This window comes from Lepisosteus oculatus, chromosome 12 (genome assembly GCF_040954835.1).
Source record: "Lepisosteus oculatus isolate fLepOcu1 chromosome 12, fLepOcu1.hap2, whole genome shotgun sequence".
Taxonomy (NCBI): domain Eukaryota; kingdom Metazoa; phylum Chordata; class Actinopteri; order Semionotiformes; family Lepisosteidae; genus Lepisosteus; species Lepisosteus oculatus.
The window spans coordinates 7,671,219-7,696,529 of record NC_090707.1 but is presented as its reverse complement, the minus strand read 5'-3'; the positions used below and the strand labels follow the sequence as shown (position 1 = coordinate 7,696,529).

At 53.0% G+C, this 25,311-nt stretch overlaps 1 protein-coding gene across 2 annotated transcripts in view; it reads left to right on the top strand.

Moving 5' to 3' along the window:
• The first annotated feature begins 14,053 nt into the window (after nt 1-14,053).
• The window catches only part of klf7b (Kruppel like factor 7b), a 35,175-nt gene continuing 23,917 nt past the window's right edge, over nt 14,054-25,311 (top strand). For both annotated transcript variants that reach the window (XM_069196440.1, XM_069196439.1), the window contains exon 1: nt 14,054-14,664. In XM_069196440.1, coding sequence (XP_069052541.1) covers nt 14,563-14,664 — 102 coding nt within the window. In that variant the 5' untranslated portion in view covers nt 14,054-14,562. The remainder of the gene's footprint in view (nt 14,665-25,311) is intronic.

The window sequence follows — 25,311 nt, the reverse complement described above, 5'->3', positions numbered from 1 at the left end:
GCCCCAGCCCCCAGGGCAAGAGCAGGCAGACTGCCCCTGAGTATTGACTGCAGACGCCTGTCTCGCCACAATCAGGCACGGCAGGTGATCCCGCATTGTTTTCAGACAAGCCTCAGAACACAACAGAAGAGCTTCTCCCTGCACAAAGGCCGATTTAAAAAGCTTAGCAGATTTTTTTAATAAGAACCAGCACTCCCATGTTCTTCCTGTTGAGAGGCAAAGCAGATCGAGAGCAGTGCAATTAGTCGATATTCCTCTGTTGGCACCCACAACAGGAACACATGAAATACAACATTTCATTTAAATAAGAATATTGAACAGCAACAAGATGAAGAATATTTATTTCTATAACATTCATTCAACACCATCAATTACTTCAGATGTGAATGTAATTTAAAACACCATCGCGAATTAATTTAAAGAAATAAAATGCATAACAATGGATGCAGAACATGTTTCAAAACTGGACAGAGCATTAATCAAACTCATTTGACTCATCTGAAAACCATTGAAATTACACAATCATTACAGAATCCTACCAAATCAAAATGAGCAAGTCGAATGAGATAGAGGTGTGCACAAAACACCAAGCACAAAACAGAGTTAACACAAACACCTGTGTGTAGCAGGCTGGCTACGTGCACATTACAGTGCCTGAGGCATATGGTCACGCAAAGCACCGATATTCATTCCAGAGATAGTTGCACTGTGTGAAACCTGGAAAACTCCCCTATTTGTGAGGGTCTATCTGTCTTAATGGGCCACGGCTCTGTGTTACTTGCTAAGCGCAGAGCTGAAAACACCTTCCTCCTTGCCAGTTTCAGAGTAGGGTGCTCTCATTCCCTCTGACCAAGTAAGGCAAGGCCAGAGGGAGATCTGATTGACACTGTTTGTTTTGGCAGAGGATTAATACATTTTCTTTGTAAAAAAAAGAGCTATTGCCTTAAACGCATTAGGGCTGCTGAATGAACAGAAGACCTGACCAAACAATGAGATCAGCTGGAGAGAGCGTGCAGTGTGGGAGTCCGCCAGTCACTGGGTGTTAAACGTGCCTGTCAGACCAGACTGATCGCAAACAGAACAAATGACATCCTGATGGAAAAGAAATTGGAATGTAAACTAATGATGAGGGTAAAACAGCTTGGTAAAAGAAGAGGAATTTGCTCCCTCTTGCCGAACGACAGTGAAGCACACAGAATCATCCAATCCCTACGGATTGTAATAACATGGGGAAACTAGTGTGCAGCTACACAGACTTCCAAAGGGAGAAAATGGTAGCAACACTATCTTGTCTTCTGTTTAACCACTGTTCATCCATCCATTTTCTAATTCTTCCAGTTCAGGGTTGCAGGGAGCCTATCCCAGCAAGCAGTGGGCACAAGGAAGGGTACGTCCCGGACAGGACTCCAGTCCGGCGTAGCGCACACACAGACACGCACACACGCTCCCCCACCAGGGTCAGCTTTCCCAGAAGCCTACCAGTATGTCTTTGGATGGTGGGAGAAGATCGGAGCACCCGGAGGAAACCCACATGAACACAGGGGGGACATGCAAACTCCACGCAGACAGCCCCCCCCCAGTTCAAGAATTGAACCCGTGGCCCCAGTGCTAAAAGTCAGCGCTGCCACCCTGAACCCCTACCCAAGCACCCCAAACGTACGCAAGCACCAACCTTGTATTCGGCCAGTTTACACTTCGCCTCCTGCAGCTTGGAGATCATACTGATTGAATCTGATGGTGCTGTCGGACTTAATGGTACTAGAATTACAAAGGAAATGTTTACCATCATAATGCAATTTGCAACATATCCCTGCCTCTGTTATACAAGGTTAGCTTTCCAAGCCAATCAATACTGCTCTCTGGGAAACAGCAGCCACCTCTCCTCCACGCTCAACAGCATATGGGCTGCAGGTTCCAGACTCAAATCGGGGGGCGACAGTTTTCCCCGTGTGCAGCGCCCGCCTGCTGGGGGGCAGAGGGGAGGAGGCCCGCCCGCAGGAGCGGCAGGAGCACCTTGACGAGCAGGCGGTGCCCTGATGCATGTGTGTTTCATTGTAAAGCAGACTCGGCTATGTGACAGTGCCGCGGCGCTGCCAATTACAGCCGCCAGTCTCGGGCGGGACAGAGTCCCCGCGCTCCGCCGGCGAGGGCTCCCGCGGGACCCGGAAGAGGCCCCGCTCGCTCGTGCCCCTCTCTCCCTCCCAGCAGGCTTCGCAGAAACTGCGTCTTTGTTGTTGTTGTTGTTGTTGTTGTTGTTGTTGTTGTTGTTGTTGTTGTTGTTGTTGTTGTTGTTGTTTTAATTCATTTTTTTTCCCATTTCGATTTTTCCCAGTCTTCTTACAGATGACTTTTCTTCGATTTCTTCTCGGTGGAGAAAATGATTATCGGTGGCCCCGTGCGGGCTGTGATCTAAATTGGCTACTGGATTCTCCTCATAGAAAGAATAGAATAATAATAATAATAATAATAATAATAATAATAATAATAATAATAATAATAGTGACGTAAGGATTATGTGCGTTTCTAGTAACATTTTCGTATCAGGTGCCAGCGATCAGTCTTCTCTGAATACACGTTTTGCGAAGGATAGAAAGTAAAATCCGCGGAGATTATCTGCTTGCAGTGGGAGGAAGTTTAACTTCTGATGTCCGAGTGTAAAGGCCCGTTTTGATCCAGAGATTGCGCGACACCCCTAATAAAACGATGCTGTCCTAGTGTTTCCCCTCGACCGGTTTACAGAGCTCCGCGGTGGGTCGGGGTCTATCAGGGCAGTTCGCGTGTCATGGTTCCTGTCTGTTTGGTGCATCCGCCTTCGGCACCTCGATTCCACACAGCGAGTTGGGGTTTTATTTGGGGGGTGCAGTCACCGCGATATCTGTGAGGCTCCCTAATCCTGCTAAACCTGCCCAGATAATCCCACTCTCTCTCTCTTTCCGCTCCGGCGTCCCCAGTTCACAGCTCTGAAGAGCCGCCTCGCTGGGCGCAGTGTTACGGCCCTTCCAAATTGCCCAGTTGTTGTTTTTTTTTTGCCGTCTTCCATTAACGCTACCAGGGGGGCCCGAGGGGAGACTGGCGGAGGTAGCTGTTGACTGTGCAGCAGGGATATCGGAGTGCGTTTGCGGTATTTCTACAACGTGCACACCAGCACTTTACGGGCCCTTTATCCTCCGTCTTATCTCACTAGATCACTTATCTCCTCTCCGCTTATTGCTTTTAGCTGTCGAGGCCCCGACTCTCCGGTCCTTATAGATTTTATTAAAACTTTAAATCTCATGTTATCTTCCCTTGCCTTTTTCTTTTTGCTGTTGCGGGCACTACGAAAGCATGACAGCTGTTCGGGGCTCTTGCAGGAGAGCCCCGGTGGTGAATCTGTTGACACAGAGAACCCCCTTTTCTGGGGGGGGGGTCTTCGGGCTCGAACACTGAGGTGTGGGAGGGTTGCGTGTCGACCGCGTGGACAGGCTGAAGCGTGCCTGTCACGCCACACGCCTCAGGCAATGGAGAGCTCAGTGAGTGGGTCTTGGAAGAAACTGGTCTTCCAACAGTTACAGAAGGCATTGCGAGCGGGCTCAGGCGTCGATTGTTACGGTGGTGAGCTGTTGTGGGTGACATACCGTACCTCGTAGATATTGTTTTCTTTGCTTGCAGGCTCCGAATTGAAAACGCCGGCACTAGGCTGTGTGTTGTATGCGAGACTGCGCATTTTGGAATCTTTTAGATAGGCTTTGGGCGGCAGGAAGGGCTGAAACTGCCACCTTCCACCGTCAGACAGAGACTCGGACTCGGGATAAGCAAAATAAAGACTTCCTCTCCGCGTCACTGCCGTGGAAACGGGCACTCTCCGCAGATGCCCCACCGTACAGCCTCAGTGCACCTGCGATCACTGTGCACATGATATCCAAGAGCCGAACAAGGAGACAATGTTTTCCAAAAAAGACAATGCCGTGCTTTCTGGGCTCTGTGCAAGTAGCTGTGTGGCTGTATGGCAGCAGGAAGCCCTCGGCAGGAAACACGAGGCTCACACAGTTGTGTGATAATGGCCGTCTCCTCACTCTGCACAGCGCTGTCCCCAGCCGTGCGAGAGCTGAACAGTGTGCTCCCCCCCAGAATTCCAGACGAGCCGCCTCTTCTGCGGTTCCTTTCAGAGGTCGGGTCCAGCGGTCCAGAGAGACTTCACACACCAGGCTACCCACCATGACTGCGGTCCCGATGGGCCCTGATTTCAGGACTCTCTTACCTGCCCCCCCCCACATACACACACACACACTGGGCCCCCTCTGTGCGTGTGATATTCTTTCAGTGAATACAAAACATCCCGAATACGAAGTGCCCTCGGCTGTCTGAAAACACTGCTCTAGTGACCAGCTGTGCCTCAAACCAGCGGAGTCATTCTGATATTTTAATCTGAGTGTCAGCTTTGATTAACCTCGGCAAATGAGTCTAATTACCACAAATTACTGCAGACACAATAAGCTACTCTTAATTTAAAATTAAGCGCTGAGGAGACACTTGCCAGCAGGCACGTCTCTGTTCTCTCCGGTTCTCCTGCTCGTGAGTTTAGAGTCTTGCACCCCTGTAGCTCTTCCTGCACGGAAGGAGCCAGAAGCAAGATCGGCACACCTCTCTGAATTAGAGCATTAGAGTAGCTACAGGCCAGAGGAGATCATTCAGACCAACAGGCGATTCCAGATTCCAAGTCAGGGTATCGGCTTCAACAACAGGGCTGGGTAGCTTGTTCCACTCTCCCACCACCTTCTGTGTAAAGACCTGCCTCCTGTCCTGACTGGAGGATCTGGCCATTTCTTGGAAGAAGCCAAGCCATTGGCTCAAACAGCATGGCTGGGCTGCCTGAGCCCTAATCCCACAGCAGGACCTGACCGGCTCCCCCAAATGTGTGCCAACACCTAACAAGACGCGAGCACAAAGGAAGAATCTCAGAAGCAAATGGGGCGTCGAACCCACTCTCCTCCCTCCTCTCCCTCCCCCCAAGGCTAAAACAAACAGGAGCACGTCTGCAGAAAGAGGCATGGAGGGGACGTGTGGTGGGCGTGTGAGGGTGACGATCGGAACAATCCCAGCGCTGGGGATTCTGGGAGCTCGGCCGGCTCTCTGAGTGAGTGTGGGCGATTCCTTTTTTTCACCCCCCCGAGTTTGGCTCAGAAACCCCTCATCCCTCCGCCGCCAGAACTGCTTTGAAGCCTCCAAGCCTTTGTAGTCACGAGCCCTGCTGTGGCATCTGCTCGTGTCAAGGCCCTTAATCTACGCTGGGCGATCTGACTGCTGAAAGGCAGCTTTCCATGTCCCGGGCCTTTCCATGTGACTGAAAACTCCCGATTCTTTCGGAACGGGATTTGCATGTTCTCTTGACCCAGGGTTCGACATGGGAAAGAGAGACGCTCGCACCTTCCTCATGCCTGCAAGGTAACTCCGGGCGACATCTGCTTTTCTTTTTGCACAGCAGACTGCAGGATGTTGCAGCCTTGCCTGGGAGTTTCTGTAGCTGGTTTGATCAAAGGCACAAGGAGGTCAAGTGACTGAGGAGGGCCAGGCCACACGATGAACATGTGATGTGCAGATTCCTGGACGGTCTATTTATATAGCACACTGAACACATCTGTGCATCTGAGAGGCACATTTCTCCACAATACTTCCCTTTCATCTGATATCCGTAAGTGCTAAAAGGCCACCATCAAGCCTAAAGGATCAGCTGTTTGTCCAAATTCTTTACTCACCGAGGACCGGCAAAGACCTCAAGTTATAAGAGATGATCGCGAAAGAAAAAGAGAATCAACAAAATACGTACAATACCTGCAGATAAGAAATGGGAGCTCACACGAAAGAAGGTTCCGGCGACGAAAGAAAACATTTGACCGCATCGTCAAAAAATCCCCCACTGGCTAAATGTTACCAAGATGTGCTTTCTTACACTGAAGTGGAAGTCAGGTCTGCCGCAGGTAGCATGGGCTCCAAGCTCTTAGGGCGCTGGCCGAGCTCCAGATCTCCAGGAAGATGGCTGTAGACTGAGTGCAGTACATGAGATAGAGATCAATGCCAGCTACCACTCCACAAGGCCCTGGAGACGACATGCTCATGAGCTCTTTGTCTTTTTTCTTCTTCTTAATTTCACATTGGATCTCTGTGGGTCTCTACGGCACATGGTCCAGAGAAGGACATGAAATATCACAGAAGTACAGGGCGGGGAGTGGACCGGACAGGACACACTGAGCAGGGGGTGGGATTGCTCCCCGGACAGGACACCCACACAGGAAGAACGTCGAGACACCCGTTAATGTAGCCAGCAGGCCTGTGGGAGGCTGGGCTCTTCTTGAGCCCCTCTGGCCAGACTGGGCCGTGCAGTGAGCTCTGGGCCCAGTGCTGCAGAACCGTCCCGCACAGGTGTGGCACACGGGACAGCCCCTGTGCAGGAGCAGCAGCCCCAGGAGAGTTTTCTCCTGTCAGCCGAACAGGTGAATCTGCCTTCGCGCTCATTGAGATTTCAAAAATACAAGTGGCAAATAAACATAATTACCGTTTCGGGCAAATATTTACTGTGAGGATGTACGCACAGGAATGGGAGCTGTCGGCAGGAAACCGGGGGAAATGATATATTACCATATATATAATTTATTCACTCCTGCTCTTTCATGTCAGAATTTTAACAGCCCTCCCCTCTCTTCTATTGAAGGAGCCGCAGCGTTAATCAGGATCGATACCTGACAGCTGTCATGCTGTGTGCTGTTGCCATGGGTTACAGCAGGGCCGCTCGGCAACCTCATCTTTAGAGGTCCCGTCCCTCTGTGGCTCAGGAGAGCTCCTGCCTGCTGACCTCCCTCCCTCAGCGCTGGAGTCTGTGTCGGGGCTGGCCCCCTCCCGACCTCGCTCCTTCCCGGCACGCTCGTCGGGAAAGAGGCTTCCCCGCAAAACCCAGCACGCGCCCCAGAAGGCCATCCTTTTCACTTTTCAGAATTAAATACAGCCATCCGTACCTCCCCTGCGTTGCATTACGTTTTCGAGGATTTAAAATGCCTGTTCGTCACCTGTATGTCATCTTTTCCATTATGTATGACCCATCTCTATATCTCATCTGTATTGCTGTTAAATTGCTTTTCATATTCCCTGCTCCCCTGCGTTGCCTCTAGGTACAGTTTATGGTGGTTTGTGGAAATATGTCTCCAATAATCAAGATTCACTGCAGCCACTACATTAACATCCCATTAACCTTTCAGAAACACACAGGGCAGCACACAGGACGGCCAAATGCAAGCGTCGATCTTTGATTTATTTCTTGTGTAGCTGGTGTATTTTGCTCATTGTACAGGCTGTTCAGGTGGCCCTGCTTGGCGTCTTTTTCTGCTCTTTATTGTGTCTCTTTGGCAATGGGCGCACAAACACAGCATTAAAAATTCACCGCGCTTCCTGCTGGGAGCGAGCCACTGTCTTTCTCCCCCACAGCTTGTGGACAGAGCCTGCCTCGTCCCGTCCCCTGTCACCGTCGCTGCTTAAAAGATCCGCTCGTCACAGGAATGTCGCCCCAGGGGCTCCCGCGCTCCGCTAAGAACCGTCAATTATTTCCAGCTTTGATAAAGTCCCCGGAGTCAGCAAATATGTGAGCTTCTTCCAGCTTTAAATCTGCGTCGTGTAAACTGATGAGCACCACGCCGCGTGTTCATATTTGCTTACTGTGGCACAAAGTGAATCCCATCTTGAAGACGGTGTTCTGTCCTGTGTGCTCTGCGCTATTGCCCTTGTCCGGGCTGTGGAAGTGGCCCATGTCAGGGCTGTAGGAGGACTCATACAGTAGATCAATGCGATGGGCTTGTGCTCGGAGGCTCTCAGTGTGGGAACAGGTATGGGGAGTCTATCGCGATGGCCCACACTCTTCTCAGGAGAATGGGGTTTCAACTGGAGTGTCACACACCAACAAGTGAAAACGTTTTAGAAATGAGAAAAAATGGTTCGCGCCCACCGATCTTAAAAAGATTTAAAATGGATACCCAGTCCCTGCTGGAGCAAAAGTGGGCCCTAAATGTTTTTTTTCTTCATGCTCCTGCGTGCAACTGCTGGTTCTGTGGCTGGTTTGTTCCAGAGTCCGCGGGGTGCTCTGTAAGAGTACTCTGAAGTCACAGGAAGACTCCAGCCCGACAGAAGGATCGGGCCACAGTCCAGGCCGCGCGTGATGTACTGAAAACCGCAGCTCAGCGCGCTCCATGCACCTCAGTGAAATGCTGACGCAGGAATTTGTTAAGCAGCTTGAAATTATTTATTCGGTTATATGTGATATTCCCTTGGAAAAACATCTGAAGTTTGGGGATTAAGGGCTGGATTTGTGGATGTACATCTTGTCGAAGATGCATTCTGATGCTGTCTCACCCAACGTGAATAGAATTTAGTGCAATTTAAATAATAAAATATAGCAAATCCGGTAAATAAGAGCTGTCGGATTTGCTTTGGGATGGACTCCCATCGGGGCTGCCTGTCTGTTCATTTATAATTATCTGGTATCTTGAAAAGCATATTTCTGAAATAAACTCTGCTGCCTATCATTCAAGGAGCGAGTTAGAATCGCAGACACTTTGCTTTTCTTATGTTAAATACACTCACCTTGCCTTCTGGGTCTGAGAAAGGTAAAGATATTCTCCGTCTAACAGGGGAGGACCCCGTCAGTCACACAGAGGCACGCGGCTCCGCGCTGTGGAGTATCGCACCTCTCTCGTTCCAGCCCCCACGCCTGCCCGTGTCTCCTGGCAGAGAGGAAGTGCCGGTGTGCCCAGACTCCCTTGGCTGGACGGAGACGCAGGCTGTGTGCGAGGCTGGGGGGGGGGTCGGGGGTGGCGGTGTAGTCTTTGATCAAGAGGGCGGATTAAACGCAGAGTGGCAGTCCACCAGCGCGGAGCTCAGCATGGCCGGGCTTCAGTTGCTGAAGAGCCACGGGGAGCAGGGGCCTGACACACACTCGCTGGCCGGCAGTCTCACACACCTGCAGAAACAGGAGAGCCTCCCGCCTCTCTCCTCTCCCTCTCGCTGACCCCACAGTGACCCCACCAGACTACGGTGTGGGATAGAAAACGCTGTGATTTCTGTTATACAAAGCCAAAAGCTGCCGACAGGCGCAGCACGAATGGGACTGTGGATAACAGCATTATCGTTCCGAAGTACAGTGATGATGATGATGACTGACCTGGATTTTGTTTCTAATGTGTGGTTGATGTAAAGGGAACAGCACCAGCGATGCGACAAGGGCACAGCACCCTTGCAGGGAAACTGTCCTGCGCTCATGTCTGGGTCACAGTGCTGCGTGATTCCAGGTGCAGCTTCCCTGCTATCCAGCTGGGAATAACCCCGGATCTGCATGCCTATTCCTTGTGGCCCGAAGCACACACCTCCCCACCTCCGTCCTCACCCCAGGCTACCAATCAACCCCCTGCTCTGTGAAAGAGGGGCCGTGGACAGGTTCAAGACCCCTCAAACCTGAGGTCACGCGGACCTTACTGGAATTGTGGGCTAGTACAATCCTTGCCCCTAAATAAACGGTAAATAAACATTTTATATATAATAAACCAGTTTTTGTATAGTGCCTTTCAAAGTGGCTTCTCAAAGTGCTTTACAGAAAACAGAGAGACGGTGGTGGGAGCTGCAGAATTAAACAAGTACAACGAGGGTTTGGAATGCAGTAGGACAGCAGAGGGGCCCACACAGAACCCGTTACAAGAAAGTCCTTCTGAGGAGGAAGGCTTCGAGTCTGGGTGTGAAATCACGCAGGGTGGGTGCCTCTCTGATATCCTTAGGGATAGAATTCCAGGGCTTTTGGGGGCGCAGCAGGAGGTGGCCCATGGAGTATAGACGGCCTAGTGAGGATCGGGAGACTCACGGAGCTCGGACTGAGGCTCCCAGGCTAAGAACAGCAGCGCCTGGTGTGGAGGGGCCACACGCCTCGTGCTGTCACGCCAGCAGTGCGCCCCGAATGTCCCAGCGCTCACCGTGCTTGTGAACCCCGCAGTCCGACCTGCCAGCCAGCCACGCGGAGAAGGATAATGAGATTATGGTTTCTGTGCAGCTCTTGTGGAGGAGAGGCTTATGTGACAGAGCTCGCCGAGGCTAGTAAACATATTGAAATCCAGCAGTTTTACATTCAGCCTGATACGGATAACCTGGTCTCGCCCTCTCATCCTCTTTGCTTACTTATCTGAAGCTATCCCTCTCTGTGTCGAGAGAGATTTAAAAGTGTTATTGAAGCCTAATTCAATCTCAGAATACACAGAACTACAAACACTGGCCTTTAAAAAAATTCTCTTGAATCCATGAATACTGTAGTTCCAAAAGCACAATGCTACACAAGATTAATATTAGATCCTAAGCAATAAAAAAGCCTGCAGTGCTGTACAGTTTTCACTGTTTTATTTCTTCAGGGCACAGGCAGACTCTGTAGAATAATCTTTACATACAGATAGCTGGTTTTTCTGTCAAAGACCACAGGAAGGAGAAAATCTCCTTATTTTTTATCAATCAGGATAAATAAACTGAAATGCTGAGAGGTGTTCTGTTTTTGAACCCAACAAACTTCATATCACTGCATTTGGTTTTATGACAACTGATAAATAAAGATCTATAGTAAACAAATGCTAGTAAAATACTTCATCGAACTTTATTACATCAACACTGCTGTGGGGCTATTTTCTTTGTCTACATTTGTGTCTTAAGTAATTCCTGAAGCTCGGGAATGTTCAGTGAATGATGTCTCAACGTCTTTGAGAGCTTGACTGTAATCTATACAGACACATCATTTCCACCGCCATGCTCCAGTCCAGCTTAATTGGGACAATTCCCACTTGTGATATAATTTCGTTTTTACCTCAGCGTGACTTTCAGAATCGAATGCCTCTTCATCTGCTGGAAGAGTGTAAACAGTGACTCAATCTCACTGGTAACCTGGTGCTGAAATGCTTGCATGAGAGACAGGCACACACTAACGTGGCTTAAATCAGCCTGCCAGTAAAACTCACTTTGTAGCTGACATACAGGGGTTTGGTTGTATGATGGCTTTTGTATCTTAAATGTGGCACCAGTCACAATTCAGAATAAGGCCCTGACACAAAACAATTTTAAAATAGTGCTTTCTGGATTTAAAAATAAACGGTTTACTGCTGGTAACATGATGATTACCATGACCGTCTTCAATGGACCATCTCCATCGTCAGAGAACTCTCTCCATCCTTGATAGGTCTTGTCCATTATCAGTGGGCTCTCTCTATCGTCAGAAGAGATGAACTACCTGCTCTCAGGTCCACCATTCTGAGCACGATGGGGTGGAGGTTTGAACCTGAACAATCAGATCTTGCACACCACGCACGACTTAAAAAGGCTAACTTTGTGTATAGATGAGTTACTGTTATTATTACAAATTACATCGCAGACAAGGGCCTCTTTAATAGCCATGTACAAGACAGTTAGAGATCTATCATCTGTGGACTCTCTCCATCGTCATTGGATCGCGACTGGGGAAGTATTTCTGTTTCGTGCTGGAAGAACCTTCAGCAGGCCTCCTGTCGACACGAGCGCGCGACGGGTGGCACACGATCACTGCGCGCTCTGTGGCACACGATCACTGCGCGCTCTGTGGCGGGTGCACACGTTCACTGTGAGCTCTGTGGCACACGTTCACTGTGAGCTCTGTGGCCCGCGTTCACTGTGAGCTCTGTGGCACGCGTTCACTGTGAGCTCTGTGGCCCGCGTTCACTGCGCGCTCTGTGGCACACGTTCACTGCGAGCTCTGTGGCCCGCGTTCACTGTGAGCTCTGTGGCACGCGTTCACTGTGAGCTCTGTGGCACGCGTTCACTGCGAGCTCTGTGGCCCGCGTTCACTGTGAGCTCTGTGGCACGCGTTCACTGTGAGCTCTGTGGCACGCATTCACTGCGCGCTCTGTGGCACACGATCACTGCGCGCTGTGGCACACGATCACTGTGCGCTCTGTGGCGGGTGCACACGTTCACTGTGCGCTCTGTGGCACATGTTCACTGTGAGCTCTGTGGCACACATTCACTGCGCGCTCTGTGGCGGGTGCACACGTTCACTGTGAGCTCTGTGGCACACGTTCACTGCGCGCTCTGTGGTGGGTGCACACGTTCACTGTGCGCTCTGTGGCACACGTTCACTGTGAGCTCTGTGGCCCGCGTTCACTGTGAGCTCTGTGGCATGTGTTCACTGTGCGCTCTGTGGCGGGTGCACACTTTCACTGCGCGCTCGGTGGCACACGTTCACTGCGCGCTCGGTGGCACACGTTCACTGTGAGCTCTGTGGCCCGTGTTCACTGTGAGCTCTGTGGCACACTTCTCCTTGCAGATCGGCCTGTACAAATCAGTACAGGAGGTGACCTTCAACAGCCAGTCTGTGGGCCAGTCACCTGCTGGGGCAGTCCTCTGGCTGAGCCTTTACATACAGCTTCTGCATAGAGCTCCCACTCAGTGGAGACCTGGAGACTGGAATATTTCAGCCACCTATAAAATCCACTCTAGAGCTCAGCAATAACCATCCTTAGATAAGACGCTGAACCACGTGCTGCTTGCCTACTGTACTTTGCTGTCCAACTGAGTATCACAGTGCACATATACAGTACAGCACCACTGAGACAAGAACTGGAGAAATGTTGCAAATGAGATACGAGCAAGTCACCGACTAAAATGTGAGTAGTTCATTCCAGACCCCCGAGACTTACTGCGAGAAGTGCACTGCATCTCCATTTTTCTAGATTTTAAAGCAGTTCCACTCTTGTTTTCTGTCACGTTGACTGCAGAGTCTATAGTCGCCCTCCAGGTGAGCTACGGTACGCCAGCATCATTTGTTACTGACGAGACTGAAACCGAATCCTGTGCTTGCTCCTCTTCGGCAATTGCCTTTTCACAGCAGCAATTAACTGAGCGTGAGGACAGTGATTGTGTGCGAGGGCCAGGGTGCAGGGGGCTCAGTAACTTGTGAAGTGCAGCACATCTCAAACCACTTACGTGGACCCCCCCCACCCCAAAAAACCCCAACACATCATCACCTCGCAATCGGCCAGTCGTGAGACACACAGCGCTCAACAGTGGGACACACGTGAGGGATCAGGCAGAAACTACTTTGTTTACGCCGAGGGAGGTGGGAGTGTGGAACAAGCTAACCGGTAGCTGGTGCCCCAGCTTCTTTCAAGAGACAGCTGGATGAGACCAGTTACTTGCCACTCACCGAGCCAACAGGCCACACCGCCTCCTCTCACTTCCAGCCTCGCTCTCTTTAGAAACCTTAACTGTTTATAAACTTCAAACACATGTATTAACTTTGCATTTGCTGTGTTTATTAGGGGCTTCACACTACAATAATCCAAGTAAGGAGCATTTTTGGCACTCTGGAAGTTGTTTCGTACTAACTAAATAACAGTGTCCTTCAAAGGGCCTCGATTTCTTTCCATTTTGGGATAAACAGCAGGAGAAGCTCCCGCCGCTGATTCCACAATACGGGTGCCGTTTCCTGCGCCGAGAGCAGGCTGCGGGATCCCGTGGGAGGGGCTACTAATGAGCGACCGGCCTCTTTCCACAGAAGCCCCACGTCCACTCCGGGGACGCACGGCAACTCGCTGCTGGCGTTTCCCACGGACGGGACTGCTGTCCCCGCGTTGCGCGCCGGCTCAAATCGTGAACTCCGCGACGCCGGGCGGAACGGTGCGAGGGGGAGAAAAGTTCAAACTTGTTTTCGACCATGTTTTGAGTTTCCACCGACTGAGACTCCTGTTGCTCTTCTCCTTTCCCACGAACTCGCTTTCTCAGTGTGCGAGCGAGCGCCGCTTCGGCGCTTATAAACCCCTCTAAAAATAGCTCGCCTTTCACTGCCATGTATGGCACGACTGACAGCAGGCGTCGGCCAATCACAGGGCCCGGTCCTCGCCTGGCTCCTCCCAGACGTCCTGTTTGCACCGCCCTCATTGGTCGCCAGTGAGATCATCAACCCTATTTACCGTATATGGTCACGCACGGAGCTGATTGACAGCCGAGCCAGCCGCCCGCCCCCCTCTTCCCTCCCTCCCAGTCCGCTGGCTGTGCTGCGCTCAGTAGAGTGCTACTTTGCTTGCTGAAGCAGAGCAGAGGGAAAAAAAAAAATGCAACCTGGAATTTTAAAGAGCAAAGATTGCAATCTGGCAATGCGGAAATAGATGGACGTTTCATGTCACCGAGCTTGTATCCCTCTCCCGGACTGAAGACCCGGAGCGATCAGACCAGAGACGGGAATTGTATTTTAGGGACACTGGCTGTCTTGTGATTGTTTTAACCTCTTCACTTCGTGCTCATTATCTGTTTGTTTTGGTACATCTATGCCTACATTCTTCCTTGCTGGTGGACAGCGCTCACAGCCCTGAAGACTCTGCATTGTTTGCCTCGACCATCACTCACACTTTAAAATCCAAGTGTGTGTTTTTTTTATCTCTCTCTTTTTATTTATTTTTTTATTTTTTCTGGTGCGTGCGTGGATCAAAAGTCGTTTTTTCTGCCTTTTTTTGTTTGTTTTTTTTCTCCCCCTGTGCCGTACCGAGCATCAACATGGACGTATTGGCGAATTACAGTATTTTTCAGGAACTGCAGCTCGTTCACGACACCGGCTACTTCTCCGCGATGCCTTCGCTAGAGGAGAACTGGCAGCAGGTGACCAGCCTCTCTTTTTCCTTACGTTACTGTAACTGTTACTGGAGTCGTTATTGTGCAGCACCGGCGGGCTGTCTTGAGCGCTAGCTCAGTGCCGGGCTGCGGGGAAGCCGCTCGGCGGTGCCTGTCGTTTGCTCCGGCGAGATAAGCGATCATCGCCGCCCCCCCGGTTTCAGCGCTGGTCCCCAGCCCGTCGCGCTGCGATGCTGCGAGCAGCCGAGCCGACTGGCGGTCTGTCTCTCCCGTCTCTTCGCTGCCGTTTCCGTTCGTGTTTTTTTCCAGACAAAAGCCCAAGTTACAGATTGTCAGAGACGCTCGGTCCACTGGTGTTCCTGTGCTGGCGGTGCGTGTTGTTGTTGGGTTGTTTTTTTTTTAACTTAGTGGTGACTGTCAAGGCACGGGGGTGGTGTGGGGGGATCTGTCAGCCGTTCTCTGGAAGGGGGGGTCTACAGTCAGTCATAACGGTGAAACGAAATGTCAAGACCCTCAGTGCTCCCGGTGATCATTACACAATTGTGTGGTGTGGTGGTGGTTGTTGTCTTTTTAAAAAGAATGTCAGTACGTTGAAAGAATACGCGCGCAGGGGACTGAAATCTGGAGATGTCACTGAAAGTCCGGTACAGACCGTCTCGTCGCTTCTGCGCGTTTCTTGGCTTGTCGGTTTGGTGCTTTTCAGAAACGGGGCAGCGCAGCGTGTTTCAAAAAAAAAAAAGGCTGAGGTGGTGGTGGGGGTCAGGTTAAAAGATTGGGGAAGGTTCACGGATGGATTGTCAACCCGTGTGACCCAGACCCGGGCTGCTCCGGTGTGGCACCGCGAAAGGACGCGGCTGCATTTGGACTTTTTACTCTCGGCGTTGGGACAGACGCCTCTCCGCGTTTTGATGCCCCGTCAGTAGTACAGGCTTCCCGTTCCCTGGCAGCATGTCTCTGAACGAACCGGACCTGCGTGTCCGTGTCCGTGTGTGTGTGTGTGGATGAGCGTGTTTGTGCGCCGGTGCTCCGCGCGCCTGCCACCTGTGCTCCGCGTGCGCTCCTGCGTGTGCCGGTTTAGCTCGAGCGCATCCCGGCGAAGAAAACAAATAGATGACAAAAACAAAGAAACGGGACGATTCTCTGTTCTCTGTTCAGAGTTTGCTCGCTGTGCCGCAGGGTCCCCCCAAACGGGATGTGTTAGAAAGTTGTGTTCTCCTCAGAGGGGATAATCTCTGCAGAATTGCCGTTCGTTTGTGGGGAAAAAAAGAGCTTATTGACCAGGGAAAGAGCATGTGCGATGATCGATTTCTTCCATGACAGCGCTGTCTGTGTGAGGTGGCCGTGCCGGCTCTGGTGTGCGGAGGCCGTGCCGGACCTCGGCGGGGGTTGTGTCCGAATGGCGTCCACGCCAGGGTCAGGACGGTGCGGCCGGTGTTGGTGCCGGCGGAGGCTGCGCCGGTCCGGTCCGGTCGCGGAGCTCCCACATGCCTTACTGCTCCACGTGTTGCTGTTTTATTTTTATTTTAATTTGTTAAAAAAAAACCTTCAGGTGCCCTTTTTTTAAAAAGCATAATTAAAAAAATTCTGCAAAAAAAAAATAGCAAGTTCCGCTGGCCGTTAGAGACGACACCATCTTCCCGGAGGACAGGGCGCGGATATGCCCCGTTGGACCGGGTTCGACCGTGTGCGAGCACCCCTTTGTCTCGGGGTTCCCCACGGAAGAGATCCAGGCTTTTCCAGCCCCCGTTACAGAAACGCGTTACAGCCGCCAGCCTTGACCACAGCCTCTGAGGCCGTTGCCGGGATGAGAAGGCGACTTAATTTGTTTTTTTTTTTAAATAAAACCCTTAAAAGGTCCATAAGACTGTCCAAAGCTGTCGCGGCCGTCGGGTTTCGTGACGCGTGTGCGATGCAGCACGTGGAGCAGGGGGCTGATGGAGAGGCCGGCGTTCACGGTTCATACTGGTACATGATGAGGAGGACGCGTCCATCGCCCCACGGACCTCGGGCGGCCGCAGGAACGGGGGTGTCGGGTTTGGGGGCCATTTCGCCAGGAGACCAGGCGGGTGGAGCCGTCCCAGTGGGCCGGCCTGTGATGAAGTCTTCAAGACTGCGCCTCCGCTCGTCGCCGGCGCGGCTCTCCGCAGGGGCAGGCGTTGTTTATCCCACCTGCCCGTCCAGTCTGCGGCTGCCAGCCCTGCGTTAGAGACTCGAGCAGCAAAATACATTTTAAAAAAGTCACTTATAGGGGATGAGAGTCGAGTGGCCTAATTTGTCGGCAAGCCGCGTGACTCTCTCTCTCGGTGAAGGCGAGAGGCCAGCAGGTTTTCATACTGTCCTTACCCTGGCCATCGGCCCTCCTGTACTGGTGTCTCTCATTTCATTCCCAGTTTCCTGCCCGACCCGCGCCTGGGTAGCGGGGAAGAGGAAAACGGGTCATCCCGTTGTCTCTTTGACTCCGCCGCACGCTCGAAACTGCGGCGCTGGGTTTTTTTTTTTCATCCCTGACCTGGACACCCCTGATGTGTTCGCGGATCTCATGCTCTTTACAATCGATTGCTGCTCTGGTCGATTCTCCCCCCCCTCACGTTCCGGTTGGCAGCTGACAACGCGCAGTCTTTACCCCTGCATTTCCTTACCGCAAGCAGGAGGGAGACAGCGGGGTGTCGCGGGGTTCGGCGGTGCGGCCCGGGTTCTGTCAGCGGGCTGGCGTTTTTGGCTTTACAGGGCCGCGGCGTGCTGTGGGTCACGGCGCAGGTAGCTGGCGGTGCTGGCGAGGCCTGCTCCTTGTTGGGAGTGTCTCTGGAATGCGTTTCCGCAGTACCGCAGGCAAAGAAGGAGACGGAGTTGTCAGTTCCCTGTTCCCCGAGGCTCTGGTTTGTTACTGTACCACTGTTTACGCAGTTTAGGCAAAAGGAGGACCTAGAGGCCCAGATATCTTTTCTGTGGAATGTAAATACCTCTCTGGAAGGCAGCTCACCTTCCTCGCGGGTACAGGCGCTGTGCTGCGGACAGAGAGCTGGGAGCAGCGCTCACTTGGTGTGGTTTTACACTGGACAGGTGCAGATGCTGAGCTGTCGGCCCACAGGGGTGGTCAGGAGTCCTGCTGGGGGCCGTCTGGGGAAGGGCTGGCGTCGGATTGGGTGGAAGGAGCAGGAGCTGGGTTTTAGTGAGCCGGACTGTGCAGAACCGGGGTTTCGTGGCCCAGCTGTGGCTTTTTGGGGGTGCCTCGTTGAGGCTCGCGGGGAGCTGGTCAGTCAGCGATGGGGTTGAATCCCCCACACCCCGCCAGCTTGCTCTGCACATCTGGGATCCCCCACTGCTGCTGGTGCTTGGCTGTGAGTGAATGGTCACAGAGCCGTTGTCATCCTCAGCGCCGCCCCTTCTGAAGAAGGGGGGGTGTGCGCTCCAGAGTGAGTGGGCAGAACTCAGGCCGCTGGTCCTGGGAGATCCTCTCGGTTTCGGGCCAGCCTTCGTCGCTGCCCGCAGGAGAGCGCTGCTCCGTGCGAGGTGCTCTGCGGAGGATGATTGTCGCCGCGACTCTCTGACACCGTGCGTGCCCCCCCGCTCACCCCCGCTCCCGGGCTGCAGCCCCCTCGTGCGCCAGGTGCCCTGGGCATCCCGCAGGCCCAGAGCAGGGAGCGGCAGCTGAGTGTCCTGCCCCACGGCGCTCATGGGGCCGAGGGCACCTCGCTCTGGCCCCTGCCAGGAGCGTGCAGCCTGACTCACTGTCCCCGGGCCGCGAGCGGTGCAGTTCCTCTTGGTTCCTGTTATCGCGCGGGAGCTGACCTTTTCGCCTCGGCGGAGGGGCGTCTCCCTGCCGCGTCTCCCTGCCGTATTAAAACGAGCAAGGCCGCACACGCTGGAGAGCATCTGCCTCAGGCCCTGCCGGGAGAAGGGGTTCGAGTAATGGTTGCCGATGGGAGAGGTTTGTGCTAGCGCGGTCTTTTTAAACCCAACAATTACTGTAATGCTAAAAACTGCCAAAGGGGGCGCTCTTCTGCGCCAGAGGCAAATCCCCGGAGCACGTCTGGGCCCTGCAGCAGCAGCAGTGTTTCCACAGGCACCGTGGGGAATTAAATATGTGCTGGGGGGCTCTGGCCACATCGAGCCTCCTTGGCGGGGAGATGCACACTGCTGCACTCCCTCCACAGAGTCTCTGGGGGGCCCCCACACGCTAACCCTACACCCCAGGCGTCGTTTGGACGAAGGGGTACGTGGCGCCCAGGCCTTGCGTGTTCCCTCTCGGACGAGGGCGAGAGGGATTCTCACTGCGTCGTGACGCGCTGGCATCGCCGCGCCAGAGCGTCCACGATAGACGTGTTGCGGGAGTTCTCGAGAAACTGGGGCGGCCTGACTGACGGAGCGTGATTAGCCGGCGGAGAGCGGGGGCGCAGTTTGTAACCTCTGATTAGCAGGGGTGGGCTGTTGTGGGATGTGCAAGGGTCACAGGTCAGACGGTGTTCGCCAGGCACATCACTGGTCACGAGTACACCTCAGTCAGTCACCGTAGGAGGTGATGCTGTAGCGCTGTGTACCTTTTCCTGCACTGTCTTGCTGGATTTGAACCTGGGTTTGTAATAATAATAATAAACTTTATTTTATATAGCGCCTTTAAAGGTGGCTTCTCAAAGCGCTTTACAGGATGACAATAAACAATAAATAAGAAGACTACAACAATAAATAAGAAAATTTCACAAGATAGGACACAATAATTACAACAATACAACAATAATAATAGAGGAGACCGTGGAAGATGGTATTAAGAAGAGCAGAGGGGTGAAGAATGGAACCAGTTAAGTAAAGGCTTTTCTGAAGAAGAACGTTTTGAGTCTGGATTTGAAGGAGTTTAGAGAAGGTGACTCTCTAATATCCTTGGGCAAAGAGTTCCAGAGCTTGGGGGCATAGCAGGAGAAGGCCCTGTCACCCATACAATGTAGACGGGCTTGGGGGACAGTAAGGAGGGCAGAATTTGAAGAGCGACATAGCTGAGATTAGCGTTAGGGTTGCTGGGCTCCCCAAGATAGAGCATCCTCTGACACGTGCCCTCAAAATCTTCAGGGTTCAGGGTCTTCAGGGTCCACAGCGAGACAGCAGCCAGAGGGCACTGCAGGGACTACGGGAGAATGCACTTAAACTCGAGAACAGGAGGCACGTCTTCGCACAGAGGGCAAAACAGAGGTGTTAAAGCCAATACCCAGAAATGTCTGGATGAGATCAATTGGCTGATAACTAATAACTACCAAGCTCTCCACCAAATGGGCTGAATGGCCTTTTCTGAAGAAGAACGTTTTGAGTCTGGATTTGAAGGAGTTTAGAGAAGGTGACTCTCTAATATCCTTGGGCAAAGAGTTCCAGAGCTTGGGGGCATAGCAGGAGAAGGCCCTGTCACCCATACAATGTAGACGGGCTTGGGGGACAGTAAGGAGGGCAGAATTTGAAGAGCGGAGGTTGCGAGGTGGGGAGTAGGGCGATAAAAGTTCAGACAGGTAGGTGTGTCTATCCCCGAAGGGCTACCGGAGGAGCTTAGATTGAAGGAAATCGGGTCTCTGAGTCTTTTGGGAAAAGGAACCAAAAAACGCTTCAACCGTTGGACAGGGAGGGGAGAGCCCATCCTCGCGACCGAGGGGTTGCGCTGTCTTTTGAATTCCCAGGGAGAATCCTGCTGGGTGCCCCATGCAACATAGCTGAGATTAGCGTTAGGGTTGCTGGGCTCCCCAAGATAGAGCATCCTCTGACACGTGCCCTCAAAATCTTCAGGGTTCAGGGTCTTCAGGGTCCACAGCGAGACAGCAGCCAGAGGGCACTGCAGGGACTACGGGAGAATGCACTTAAACTCGAGAACAGGAGGCACGTCTTCGCACAGAGGGCAAAACAGAGGTGTTAAAGCCAATACCCAGAAATGTCTGGATGAGATCAATTGGCTGATAACTAATAACTACCAAGCTCTCCACCAAATGGGCTGAATGGCCTCCAGTGATTTGTGATGTAACAAGTAGGCACTGATCGCCTGTGTCAGCGACCGTCTTTGTAACGTTGGGCACAGTGGTGTCATCAGGGCCGGAGGCAGGTGGAAGGACCCCAGGCCTGTCACTGGCGTAGCTTTCTGAAAGATCAAGCTCTGAGTTTGGTGGAAAGCAGCAGAACATTTCTAAATCTTTCAGGTGACTTCGTCCCCAGACAGTTTCACAGTTTCTGGAATTAACCCACGGCGGTTTTCCTTCCAGCACCTGTATTTCTTTTGTTTTTTGTTTTTTTTGTTTTTGTCGCTCTCATATAAAAAAAGAAAAAAAAAAAAGAACTTAGCAGCCTGCCAGATCAGAGGTCCCTCCTGCAACGTTTGTAGAGCAGTTTCATGAATAATAGATTTCGGTATCATCATTATTTTTAGTAGCTTAAGGAGACATTCCTGGAAGAGCTCCTGAATGGGGGCTCTGTGTGCAGGTTCCTGCTGTGTGCTGAACTTCGTGTGGGTTAGCTCATCTTTATGGATCAGCTCCCCAGCTCCGCACACCAGAGGGGGAAATGGAGCTCCCATATTGAATGTGCGCTACAGCAGAAGGCCGATTAAATGCTATGACAATCCGTGGCTTCTATTGAAAACCGCTGTTAGAGGACTTCAGAAGCTTAAAGGGAGTGTGTAATTTTTCCTTTATAGATACAGTACATAATCTTCACACAGGCTCATTCTTAGCTGCACTTAGCACTTAGCTTTCATTCTTAGGCAGTGTGGTGGCTCTGTGGCTCAGGATCTGCGCCTGTGGCTGAGAGGTTGCCGGTTCGTATCCCGCGGCCGGCAGAGGAATCCTACTCCATTGGGCCCCTGAGCAAGGCCCTTCACCCCAACTGCTCCAGGGGCGCCGTATAAAAGGCTGACCCTGCGCTCTGACCCCCAAAGCTTCTCTCCCTGTCTGTGTGTCTCATGGAGAGCAAGCTGGGGTCTGCGAAAAGACAGATTCCTAATACAAGACATTGTATAGGGCCAATAAAGGGATCTGGCCATCATAGGAGTGCTGTTTGGGTTACAGAAGGAGGGGCAGGCGTTATCTCCTGAAACAGAGTGGTGCCCCAGAGTCATCCCAGGCCGGAGAGGCTGCGACGGGACTGTGGGAGGCCGGGAGGCAGGGAGGCTGGTGTGAGGTTGGTCGAGTGGAAGTTCCCTCATTAGGGAAGAAAGCAATGAGGGGCTGAGTGTGGGAGAGGTACAGCCGCCTGGTGATCAGGTTGAGGTCGTGCCGCCCGGCATGAGCCGACTGAGGCCACGGTTATTTTTACTTTGTCGCTCCGACTCCACGGGGCTGCAGTGCCGGAAAATAAGGGTTGCTTGCGATGACCCTGCTTCTTAGCAACAGGAGTTGCCAGGGATACTTGGTTATGTGGAAGCATGCTCAGAGTGGTGCTCAGTGCTCAGTGCTCAGTTCCTGGCGGGACAAGTCATGGTGATAAGTGCTGTGTTTTGGTATGAGTCACAGTGCCAGAGATGTCGGGCAGAAAGGGGAACTACGCTGTAGTTCTGGGAGTTTTCCCAGGTGCAATACCCATGTCCTTTCCTGTGCTCCTGCAGCAGAGGTGACAGACAGACGGCACGCCGAGGTTTGACCTGTCAGTCCGGCCCGGGGCGCCGTTCAGACCACAGCGAGGGATGATGGGATGGGCCACATGTGGGCACACCCCCCCAGCCACACGTCGTATCTAGTGTCTGCTCGGGCGCCGGCCAACAATTTATTTCCTCCTCTGAAACGGCACTGCACCTCGGGCACACTGCAGATGCCCTGCTGAAAGCGCGGATCGGATTTGTGGTCACAAAGCAGTGACCCCAAGGTTTAGGAGAAGGTGAAATGGCGCTGCCCTGTGTTGAAGCTCTGTCAGAACTGAAGGAGCAGTAGCTTCTAGATGCCACCCGTTTTATTTATCAGACATTACGCTGTACTTCCTGACTCGAGCCATGTGCGCGGTATGCACAGCTCATATGCAAACCCAGCACTATTTGCATATGCTTTCTGTAGTCTTGATGCTGTCCTTGTGCCCTGGCCCTCATCCAGCCTCGCACTGTGTCAAGAGTGTTTGCATATTTCCTCTGCCAGCGATCCTGCCTTTCAGCGCGTTGCGTGCCAGCACAGCTCTGTGCTTGCTGAGGACCAGGTTAATTCAGGGTGAAGACGTGAAATGAGAATGTGCAACTGGAACGATTCGGATTCCATTGTCTGCGTGTGGGGGGGGAGAGAGAGAGAGATGGGAACAGCACCCTCTGTCTTCTGCCCCAGGAAGCTTCTTCTTCTGCACCTCAGGGTGCAGCTGGGGCCGTGACGAAGGCGTGATTCTGCACCTGTGCGGTCGCCCCTCTCGGTCCTGGAGAGCCCGGCACGGAAGGGAGTGTGGGGATTTCAAAACAAATCGGAAAGGCCTTCCTTTAACTGGGCACCACGCTGCAGGTGGAGGTGTGTGTGTGACTGTGAGATCGCGGGGGGGGCAGTGGGTCAAAACCACGTCCGGGGGCGAGAGGGGAGAGGGTGGATTCGTAAAAATCTGCACCACTTTTTTACGGCTCTGGCCGGTAGAGCTCCTGTGTTGCGTAGCCCCTGTTGGAGCCGAGGGGAGAGGATGGGGGCCGAACGAGCCGCCCACACATGGTTTATTCGACCGTGTTTCCCGGGCTCCGGTTCGGCTCGATTTATAGGCTGCTCACGGAGAGATTAATGGGCGCCTTTTCCAAAACATGATTACCTTGGCAGCCGCCTGGGTTCCGGGCGCTCGCTGCCGTTGAGTTATTATGGGGAGCGCGGCGCGAGGAGCCCGCTGCCGCGGGGGACGCTGAGCTGTGCCCAAGCTATGTGGGTCAGCAGCTATTTTCATCCGTGATGTCATGGCGAATGCCCGTGGGACAGCGCCAGCGGAGCCGGAACGGGGCCTGTCTCCGGATCGGCGCTGCAACCGCGCTGCGGGCACAGCGCACTCTCTCCGACAGGTTGCTCGCGTGCCAGCTCGTTCATTCAGATTTTCAGCAGTTCTGATTTTTTTTTTTATTGTCATTGGAGCGTTAATTCCGGCAGAGAGGAATTACAGGTTGCAGGTGTTTGGCGCACGTCAGGCAGCCAGTGGCAGCGATCGTGTGCCAGGGACCTCTTGTGCCAACCGTGGTTTTAATGTGTTGGCTGCTATATGACTCCTGACCCCCGACCCTTGACCCCCGACCCTTGACCCATGCCCCCTTGGCCTCTCTGGTCAGGATGAATGCCTGTTCCTGAAACAGAACCCCCTCTCCTGTCTGTTGTCCTTGTGGCATAAGCATTGTCTCGGGGGGGGGCTGTGGGGTCTGGTCTCCCTGGCTGACAGCCCTCTCGAGAGTATCAGCGCCATGGTCTGGCTGTGCACACTGCTCCTGCAGGCACGGCTGTCACCCTGCCCTGCCTCTCGTATGGAGACAGGAAGGGCAGAGGATGTGCCAGTCTTATTGGCATGCACAGCCTTACCCGTCAGAGGCTGGCCTCTGCCCATCGCCGTGACAGGGCCGCGCAGACCCAGCGGGGAGCCCTGTCTCTCTGACACGGCCAGTCCAAGGCCGTCTGTCAGACGCTGAAACTGAAACTGACGCGACCCCTGCCTTGAGTCACTCCGCATGCCAGAGTCGCCGCAGTCTAGAATAACAGGAGCTGGGAAATTCTAGACCGTTAAACAGAGCGGTAATGCTAAATATAAAGATGGTTTGAAAAAGAAGTCATTCACAGTCGCCCCAGTGTGAAACATCTGCTGTATCGCCAGACGATCAGCAGTTAACTTCACTGATTGAAAGATCCTTAAGCCGTCTTGTCTCATTTGCCTAAGAAAGGCAGAGGGGCGTCTCTTATTGCAGGCCTTCCTCACAGTGGTGCTTCAGGGTCATTCCTCACAGTTGCCGCCGACTGTGACAGAGTGCCAGGCTTCCCAGCTCCTTTTCAAGCGATCCCAGCCGAAGCGTCTTCTTCCGCGCTCCTCCTGAGAAAGGTCGGGAGCTGCACGCCTGAGGTCACCCCGGCCTGACAGCGGGAGTGTAAGGGGATACTGCATGCGCGTGAGTCAGGCAGGGCTGGTTCGTCTGTCTCAGGTGACCTCCCTGCCCGGCCCGCCGCTGGAGGGGAAGCGGGTGAGCTCATCGTTTCGCTGAAACCGTGTGACGCTGCGCCTGGCTCTACGGTCTGGGATACTGTTAATCATTCACAGCCCATGCCGGTTCCCGGAAAAGGCCAACCTGTATTTTCCTTGCAGATTCGGTGCACGTCAGTGCCAGCTCAGCGCGGGCTGAGTGTTTGATTCCTAAACACGGCGGGCGCCTTGCTTGACCCCTGACGCTGTACTGCTGAGGCAGGGCCGAGACAGTCGTCGGGACTCGATTGATGAGTTCTGACCCGGTCCTGTGCAGTGTCCCGGGGCACCGATTGGTACTCCCAGCACAGGATCTGTTGCAGTCAGCCTGGGAACCAGTGGAGGTGTCAGGATGGGGGGGGGGGTTTCGCAACCCCGTCTTTCCCTGCAGACTGTCCTGGTTGCAATCCCAGCAGCTCTCACCGTGTCTCTCTCTTGTCTTGACGCTTTCTGAAATTTGAGATTTCCCTGCCAGAGGGAGACGGCTGGTTCACCAGTTCACACCGGTGCATGTTATCATCCCTCGGGCTGAGATCGTGGACACCGGCGCGTGAG